This window comes from Oncorhynchus mykiss, chromosome 20 (assembly GCF_057628025.1).
Source record: "Oncorhynchus mykiss isolate SJ-2025 chromosome 20, ASM5762802v1, whole genome shotgun sequence".
Classification (NCBI taxonomy): Eukaryota; Metazoa; Chordata; class Actinopteri; order Salmoniformes; family Salmonidae; genus Oncorhynchus; species Oncorhynchus mykiss.
Window position 1 is genome coordinate 16,064,947 of NC_143041.1, and position 10,000 is coordinate 16,074,946.

The following is a 10,000-nucleotide window of genomic DNA, read 5'->3' on the forward strand; positions in this document are numbered from 1 at the left end:
CACGCAGAAGCTCCCCGTGAGGAGGGTTGACGTGGGTATGCGTGCCCGTGCGTTTGTGTGTGCGCTTGCGTGTGTGTGTGTGCGTGTGTGTGTGTGCGTGTGTGTGGGTGGGTGTGTGTGTGTGTGCGTTTGTGCGAGTGTGTGTGTGGGTTTGTGCACGTGTGTGTGTGTGTGTGGCTGTGTGTGTGTGTGTGTGCGTGTGTGTGTGTGCGCGTGTGTGGGTGGGTGTGTGCGTGTGTGTGCGTGTGTGGCTGTGTGTGTGTGCGTGTGTGTGTGCGCGTGTGTGTGTGTGTGTGTGTGTTAGGCTTACGAAGCATTCTGCTGCGTCGTCCATGATCCCCAGCTGGAAACGCTGTTCGTCCTGGAAGGTCTTGGCCAGCGCACTCCGCAACACGTCCGACGGTAACACACGCTCACTGCTGAACTGGAACTGGGCAAAGATACTCTACACACACACACACACACATACACGCACACACACACACACACACACACACACTAAAACTGAACAAATTGCAGCAGCTTTAACAGAGTAGAACGTACCATAGTACAACTCCGTCCAAGAGGTTGCGTCTTGGTCAGACGTCTACCGCGGTGTGAGGACAGAGGAGGAGTATTACAACAGTTCTACAACTATTACCTCGTCCCTCATTGTTTCACTATACACAAACTGGGACGCCCCTTTAAGGCTTGAGAGGTGTGTGTGTGTGTGTCACGGTGGCTCTGCTGACTGCAGCAATGCGCCAAGGAGAGTAGAGGGGGACTATACCCTACAGAGAGGGAGGGAGGGAAGGAAAGAGAAAGGAAAGAGGGGAGATATAGAGAGGGGGAGGAGGGAGGTGTGTGTGTGTGTGTGTGTGTGTGATTGAGCTGAGGGGAAAATTCCTAAGCATCACTCTACTACAGCAAGAGAGGACCGGAGAAATCGACACTACTACCATATTCATCTCTCCCTCCCCCGGTCTCTCCCCCGCTATGTTCCTCTCTCTGGATGAATTTAGACAGGCAGCCCAACTCTGATTCTTTTTCACTAATTTGTATTTTTGACCAACCAGATCTGAAAAAGAGCTGATGTGAAAAGGTCTGATGTAATTGGTCCTAAGACCAATTAGTGAAAAAATGATCAGAATTGGGCTGCCTGTGTAAACTCTCTCCTACTCACTCCCACTCTCTCAACCGGTACGGAAGGAGGGCCAACGGGTGGTGAACATTGTGTCGCAAGTTAGGGATGATGTCTAATCAGCAGACAGAATCTGTTCAACTCACAGCAGTTATCTTTACAATAGCCTCACATGTACACCGACCATACTTCCTCACCTACGAGCTAGTGTGTGTGTGTGTGTGTGTGTGTGTGTGTGTGTGTGTGTGTGTGTGTGTGTGTGTGTGTGTGTGTGTGTGTGTGTGTGTGTGTGTGTGTGTGTGTGTGTGTGTGTGTGTGTGTGTGTGTGCGTGTGTGTGCGCGTGCGTGTGTGTGTGTGTGTGTGGCACCCCAGCGTGGGTTCTGCTGTCTCAGCTCTTTCAGTCAGCCAATTAATTACAGAGGCTCAGGAGACACTAACAAATACACCACTACACACACACACACACACACCCTACACGACACACACTTATACGCACACATAGTGCACACCAACAACACTACTTTCTACTATGCACACACCAACACTGCTACAAAACACGATGTACTCAGACTGACACAGATCCCTACACATCCTAAGCCATCTGCCTACACACACCCATCATTAGAATGCATTACTATACACACACCATACGAAATACACACTGTTATGTGTACTGACACCCAGCATCAATAATACATCCACAGTATACTGTAGAACACACACACTCATACGTGCTGTGTGCCACATACAGTGCCTTGCGAAAGTATTCGGCCCCCTTGAACTTTGCGACCTTTTGCCACATTTCAGGCTTCAAACATAAAGATATAAAACTGTATTTTTTTGTGAAGAATCAACAACAAGTGGGACACAATCATGAAGTGGAACAACATTTATTGGATATTTCAAACTTTTTTAACAAATCAAAAACTGAAAAATTGGGCGTGCAAAATTATTCAGTCCCCTTAAGTTAATACTTTGTAGCGCCACCTTTTGCTGCGATTACAGCTGTAAGTCGCTTGGGGTATGTCTCTATCAGTTTTGCACATTGAGAGACTGACATTTTTTCCCATTCCTCCTTGCAAAACAGCTCGAGCTCAGTGAGGTTGGATGGAGAGCATTTGTGAACAGCAGTTTTCAGTTCTTTCCACAGATTCTCGATTGGATTCAGGTCTGGGCTTTGACTTGGCCATTCTAACACCTGGATATGTTTATTTTTGAACCATTCCATTGTAGATTTTGCTTTATGTTTTGGATCATTGTCTTGTTGGAAGACAAATCTCCATCCCAGTCTCAGGTCTTTTGCAGACTCCATCAGGTTTTCTTCCAGAATGGTCCTGTATTTGGCTCCATCCATCTTCCCATCAATTTGAACCATCTTCCCTGTCCCTGCTGAAGAAAAGCAGGCCCAAACCATGATGCTGCCACCACCATGTTTGACAGTGGGGATGGTGTGTTCAGCTGTGTTGCTTTTACGCCAAACATAACATTTTGCATTGTTGCCAAAAAGTTCAATTTTGGTTTCATCTGACCAGAGCACCTTCTTCCACATGTTTGGTGTGTCTCCCAGGTGGCTTGTGGCAAACTTTAAACAACACTTTTTATGGATATCTTTAAGAAATGGCTTTCTTCTTGCCACTCTTCCATAAAGGCCAGATTTGTGCAATATACGACTGATTGTTGTCCTATGGACAGAGTCTCCCACCTCAGCTGTAGATCTCTGCAGTTCATCCAGAGTGATCATGGGCCTCTTGGCTGCATCTCTGATCAGTCTTCTCCTTGTATGAGCTGAAAGTTTAGAGGGACGGCCAGGTCTTGGTAGATTTGCAGTGGTCTGATACTCCTTCCATTTCAATATTATCACTTGCACAGTGCTCTTTGGGATGTTTAAAGCTTGGGAAATCTTTTTGTATCCAAATCCGGCTTTAAACTTCTTCACAACAGTATCTCGGACCTGCCTGGTGTTCCTTGTTCTTCATGATGCCCTCTGAGACTATCACAGTGCAGGTGCATTTATACGGAGACTTGATTACACACAGGTGGATTGTATTTATCCTCATTAGTCATTTAGGTCAACATTGGATCATTCAGAGGGGCTGAATAATTTTGCACGCCCAATTTTTCAGTTTTTGATTTGTTAAAAAAGTTTGAAATATCCAATAAATGTCGTTCCACTTCATGATTGTGTCCCACTTGTTGTTGATTCTTCACAAAAAAATACAGTTTTATATCTTTATGTTTGAAGCCTGAAATGTGGCAAAAGGTCGCAAAGTTCAAGGGGGCCGAATACTTTCGCAAGGCACTCTAGGAGCTAAGGGACTAAACAGACAATAGAAATAACAGGCAACTATGACAAATCAAATCAGATGTTATTTGTGACATGCTTCATAAACGACAGGTGTAGACTAACAGTGAAATGCTTACGGGCCCTTCCCAACAATGCAGAAAGAAAAATATATATATTACTAATAACACGAGGAATAAATACACAATGAGCAACAGTATCTTGGCTATATACACGGGGTACCAGTACTGAGTCAATGTGCAGGGGTTCAAGGTAATTGAGGTAGATATGTACATATACAGTACCAGTCAAAATTCCCTACTCATTCAGGGGTTTTTCTTTATTCTTTATTTTCTTTATTTTCTACATTGTAGAATAATAGTGAATAATTCAAAATGACAAAATAAAACATATAGTAGTGTAGTAACCAAAAAAGATTTAAACAAATCAAAATGTATTTTATATTTGAGATTCTTCAAAGCTGCAATTTTTGAGGCTGTTAACTCTAATGAACTTATCCAGAACTTACCCAGAGGTAACTCTGGGTCTTCCTTTCCTGTGGCAGTCCTCATGAGAGCCAGTTTCATCATAGCGCTTGATGCGCTGTTTTCGACTCTCTCTCTCTACCGCACCTGCTGTCTCTAACTCTGAATGATCGGCTATGAAAAGCCAACTGACATTTTTTCTTGAGGTGCTGACCTATTGAACCCTCTACAACCACTGTGATTATTATTATTTGACCCTGCTGGTCATCTATAAACGGTTGAACATCTTGAAGAATGATCTAGCCTTAATGGCCATGTACTGTTATAATCTCCACCGGCACAGCCAGAAGAGGACTGGCCACCCCTCAGAGCCTGGTTCCTCTCTAGGTTTCTTCCTAGGTTCCTGCCTTTCTAGGGAGTTTTTCCTAGCCACCGTGCTTCTACATCTGTATTGCTTGCTGTTTGGGGTTTTAGGCTGGGTTTCTGTATAAGCACTTTGTGACATCGGCTGATGTAAAAAGGACTTTATAAATACATTTGATTGATTGATTGAGAGAATGCCAAGAGTGTGCAAAGCTTTCATCATGGCAAAGGGTGGCTACTTTGAATAATCTCAAATATAAAATACTTTTTGGTTACTACATGATTCCATATGTGTTATTTCATAGTTTGGATGTCTTCACTATTATTCTACAATGTAGAAAATAGGAAAAAGAAAGAAAAACCCTTCTATGAGTAGCTGTGTCCAAACTTTTGACTGGTACTGTACGTAGGTAGGGATAAAGTGACTAGGCAACAGGATAGATAATAAACAGTAACATCAGCATATGTGATGAGTCAGAAGAGTTAGTTTGATTCCTGGTTCTTTGGCTTAGTGATGAGCTTGGAGGGCACTGTGGTGTTGAACGCTGAGCTGTAGTTGATGAACAGCATTCTCACGTAGGTGTTCCTTTTGTCTAGATGGGAAAGGGCAGTGCGGAGTGCAATAGAGATTGCGTCATCTGTGGGTCTGTTGAGTAGGTATGTGAATTGGAGTGGGTCCAGGGTGTCTGGGATGATGGTGTTGATGTGACCAGCCTTGATGTGACCAGCCATGACCAGCCTTTCAAAGCATTTCATGGCCACAGATGTGAGTGCTATGGGGCAACATTCATTTAGACTTGGCTTTTTTGGGCACAGGGACGATGGTGGTCTGCTTGAAACATGTCGATATTACAGACTGGGTCAGGGAGAAGTTGAAAATGTCAGTTAAGACACTTGCCAGCTGGTCAGCGCATGTTCTGAGCTACATACAGTATCAGCTACTAAATGTTCAAACGTTTTTAAAACAATTCCAATCAGGTATTGAATGAATAATAGCACATGAAAACAATTCCAATCAGGTATTGAATGAATTATAGCACATGAAAACAATTCTTGACACGGACAAATAATGAATGGATTTCAGGTATTTTGGTATTATGGAACAATTATTGTAAAATGTCCCCGTTTTTTCCTTCGAATGCACTCATATGTACATTTTCTAACGGAATCAGGTATTATGTTTTATTTATTTATTTAAAATGAGAATATGTGTATTAGATTAACATAAAGGGGTGGACCAGGGCTGCAATAGAACAAGGTCCTCTGTCTGCCTCATGAATTACTGTTGTTGTCACGTTCTGTTGTAATAATTCAACAAGTTTGTCAATAGCAGGACACCCTCAGACTAAAAATCAACACACTTGGCTCTAGATGACACCTATCTATACATACTTTACATTGTTTGCGAGATCAGACATAACATCACTATAATCCGAGTGATCGTTTTTGGAAGTTGCTTTCATTTAAGCGCGTCTGGTTTGTGAAACACTTCAACTATAACAAAGGATGACTTTTTTTCACATTCCACCACAAATAAACGCACCTCAAAATAAAGTTCACTGCAACGTAAGTGTCGAGATGATGTGTTAAATCCCAGACGAGGCTCGACCGTTCGTATAGATGCGACGGAAAGACGATGTATTCCATTGAGCCCATTTCAGCCAATATCGGGGGGGGGGGGGGGGGGGTCATTGCGAACATTTCCGCGGTTGTAATGTTAAAGGGGGGGAAAACGACAGGCAAAAAGCAAGAGTGGGAAAGAGACGCGGGAGTTAAATGGAAGAGACGCGGGAGTTAAATGGAAGAGACGCGGGAGTTAAATGACAGAGACGCGGGAGTTAAATGACAGAGACGCGGGAGTTAAATGGAAGAGACGCGGGAGTTAAATGGAAGAGACGCGGGAGTTAAATGAGAGAGACGCGGGAGTTAAATGGAAGAGACGCGGGAGTTAAATGGAAGAGACGCGGGAGTTAAATGACAGAGACGCGGGAGTTAAATGACAGAGACGCGGGAGTTTAATGGAAGAGACGCGGGAGTTAAATGGAAGAGACGCGGGAGTTAAATGGAAGAGACGCGGGAGTTAAATGGAAGAGACGCGGGAGTTAAATAGAAGCGATCGATGCAGGGAGACTGAAGTGACTGACAAGAGGATTTTGCGCCCCTCAAACACAGGATATGGACGGCTGTATAAGACTGATCCTCAGGTGGGCGGGGCATGCGCCAGTTGCCAGGTACATAGAGAATTTGCAGAGCTGCAACCTACCTTGAGGGCACAGAAGATGCAGGAGTCTTCCATACACTTGTGAGTGGTCAGCTGGCGGAAACTTCTACGGAAGATATCCAGATGCCACAGAACCTAAGGCGAGAAAAGAATCTGCGTTGTATATTTAAATTTTTTACATATTGGACATGTTTACATTTTGAAGAGGAGGCATGTAACCTAGAGGTCAGACCGGCAAACGAAGGGTTGACGGTTCGAATCCCAGGTGGTAAACATTTGGTGGGATGAGTCGGGTATTGTGGCAGCGAAAAAGTATTCAAATTAAGACATTCAACCGTATTCAAAAAGTGTGTGTGAAAGGGGGGGGGGGGGGGGGGTGACAGTGCATGCCCTCCTCCTCCATCCCTCCTTAGTTTATTTATGATTAATCAGCTCCCAGCTGTGAAACATCACTACAGCGGACAGAGAGAGGGCATACTCTACCTCCATCCTTCCCTCTCTCTCTCCTCTCTCTCCTCCCTCCCTGTCTATTTCTCTCTGTCTCTCTCTCTTTCTGTCTCTATCTTTCTCTTCTTTCTTTATTTCTGTCCCTGTATCTCTCTCTCTCTCTCTCTCACCATCTCATCACCGAATCATTGCTCCCCAGGGACTCAGAGAGTGAGACATCACTGAGAATGACAGTCTAGCACAGCTACACTACCGTTCAAAAGTTTGGGGTCACATAGAAATGTCCTAGTTTTTGAAAGAAAAGCACATTTTCTGTCCATTAAAATAACATAAAATTGACCAGAAATACAGTGTGGACATTGATAATGTTGTAAATGACTATTGTAGCTGGACACGGATGGTCTTTAATGGAATATCTATCTACGTAGGCGTACAGAGGCCCGTTTCCAGCTACAATAGTCATTTACAACATTAACAATGTCTACACTGTATTTCTGATCAATTTGATGTTACTTTAATGGACAAAAAATGTGCTTTTCTTCCAAAAACAAACAAATTTCTAAGCGACCCCAAACTTTAGAAAGTAGTGTATACACTGACCAGGTGAATCCAGGTGAAAGCTATGATCCCTTATTGATGTCAGTCAGTGTAGATGAAGTGGACGAGTCAGGTTAAAGAAGGGTTTTTAAGTCTTGAGACAATTGAGACATGGATTGCGTATGTGCGCCATTCAGAGGGTGAATTGACAAGACAAAAGATTTCAGTGCTTTTGAACAGGGTATGTTAGGAGGTGCCAGACGCACCGATTTGAGTGTGTCAAAACTGCAACGCTGCTGGGTTTTTCACGCTCAACAGTTTCCCGTGTGCATCAAGAATGGTCCTCCACCCAAAGGACATCCAGCCAACTTGACACAACCGTGGGAAGCATTGGAGTCAAAATGGGCCAGCATCCCTGTGGAACACTTTCAACGCCTTGCAGTCCATGCCCCGACAAATTGAGAATGTTCTGTACACTCAGTATATGTATGTATGTATGAATGTATGTATGTATGTATGTATGTATGTATGTATGTATGTATGTATGTACAGTGCCTTGCGAAAGTATTCGGCCCCCTTGAACTTTGCGACCTTTTGCCACATTTCAGGCTTCAAACATAAAGATATAAAACTGTATTTTTTTTGTGAAGAATCAACAACAAGTGGGACACAATCATGAAGTGGAACGACATTTATTGGATATTTCAAACTTTTTTAACAAATCAAAAACTGAAAAATTGGCCGTGCACAATTATTCAGCCCCTTTACTTTCAGTGCAGCAAACTCTCTCCAGAAGTTCAGTGAGGATCTCTGAATGATCCAATGTTGACCTAAATGACTAATGATGATAAATACAATCCACCTGTGTGTAATCACGTCTCCGTATAAATGCACCTGCACTGTGATAGTCTCAGAGGTCCGTCAAAAGCGCAGAGAGCATCATGAAGAACAAGGAACACACCAGGCAGGTCCGAGATACTGTTGTGAAGAAGTTTAAAGCCGGATTTGGATACAAAAAGATTTCCCAAGCTTTAAACATCCCAAGGAGCACTGTGCAAGCGATAATATTGAAATGGAAGGAGTATCAGACCATTGCAAATCTACCAAGACCTGGCCGTCCCTCTAAACTTTCAGCTCATACAAGGAGAAGACTGATCAGAGATGCAGCCAAGAGGCCCATGATCACTCTGGATGAACTGCAGAGATCTACAGCTGAGGTGGGAGACTCTGTCCATAGGACAACAATCAGTCGTATATTGCACAAATCTGGCCTTTATGGAAGAGTGGCAAGAAGAAAGACATTTCTTAAAGATATCCATAAAAAGTGTTGTTTAAAGTTTGCCACAAGCCACCTGGGAGACACACCAAACATGTGGAAGAAGGTGCTCTGGTCAGATGAAACCAAAATTTAACTTTTTGGCAACAATGCAAAACGTTATGTTTGGCGTAAAAGCAACACAGCTCATCACCCTGAACACACCATCCCCACTGTCAAACGTGGTGTGGGCCTGCATCATGGTTTGGGCCTGCTTTTCTTCAGCAGGGACAGGGAAGATGGTTCAAATTGATGGGAAGATGGATGGAGCCAAATACAGGACCATTCTGGAAGAAAACCTGATGGAGTCTGCAAAAGACCTGAGACTGGGACGGAGATTTGTCTTCCAACAAGACAATGATCCAAAACATAAAGCAAAATCTACAATGGAATGGTTCAAAAATAAACATATCCAGGTGTTAGAATGGCCAAGTCAAAGTCCAGACCTGAATCCAATCGAGAATCTGTGGAAAGAACTGAAAACTGCTGTTCACAAATGCTCTCCATCCAACCTCACTGAGCTCGAGCTGTTTTGCAAGGAGGAATGGGAAAAAATGTCAGTCTCTCGATGTGCAAAACTGATAGAGACATACCCCAAGTGACTTACAGCTGTAATTGCAGCAAAAGGTGGTGCTACAAAGTATTAACTTAAGGGGGCTGAATAATTTTGCACGCCCAATTTTTCAGTTTTTGATTTGTTAAAAAAGTTTGAAATATCCAATAAATATCGTTCCACTTCATGATTGTGTCCCACTTGTTGTTGATTCTTCACAAAAAAATACAGTTTTATATCTTTATGTTTGAAGCCTGAAATGTGGCAAAAGGTCGCAAAGTTCAAGGGGGCCGAATACTTTCGCAAGGCACTGTATGTATGTATGTATGTATGTGTGTGTGTGTGTGTGTGTGTGTGTGTGTGTGTGTGTGTGTGTGTGTGTGTGTGTGCGTGCGTGCGTGCGTGCGTGTGTGTGTGTACCTGCAGGGCACTGTTTAAAAAGCAGCTGTTCTGTCCAGGTTCATTGCTCAGGCCTTTACTCGGGGCGAAGGAAGCCATAGTCCGCGGAGTCGTGATCAGGCCCTGTAGCCCTCCACCGGGACTCCCGCTGCCACCGCCCGACGCAAAGTAGTTCCTCTTCCACGACATCACTTCCTGCTGGGCGCTTCCATCACCACAGAAACACAGGGAGGGGGGCGGGGGCGTGAGATGGAACAGCGTGTTCTAAGTTACTCCCA

The 10,000-nt window shown here is 43.8% G+C and overlaps 1 protein-coding gene across 7 annotated transcripts in view; it reads right to left on the reverse strand.

The window, feature by feature from the left end:
* The window catches only part of LOC110498959 (ubiquitin carboxyl-terminal hydrolase 54), a 33,375-nt gene that overhangs the window by 14,177 nt on the left and 9,198 nt on the right, over window positions 1-10,000 (reverse strand). For all 7 annotated transcript variants that reach the window (XR_016489356.1, XR_016489358.1, XR_016489357.1 and 4 more), the window contains exons 2-4: window positions 9,744-10,000; window positions 6,514-6,606; window positions 311-445 (exon numbers count right to left, since the gene is read on the reverse strand). The exon at window positions 9,744-10,000 is cut by the window's right edge and continues 238 nt beyond it. Coding sequence is in view for 4 of the 7 variants with exons in the window: in XM_090212336.1 (XP_090068462.1) it covers window positions 311-445; window positions 6,514-6,606; window positions 9,744-9,911 (396 nt within the window). In the remaining 3 variants the exon portion in view is untranslated. The remainder of the gene's footprint in view (window positions 1-310; window positions 446-6,513; window positions 6,607-9,743) is intronic.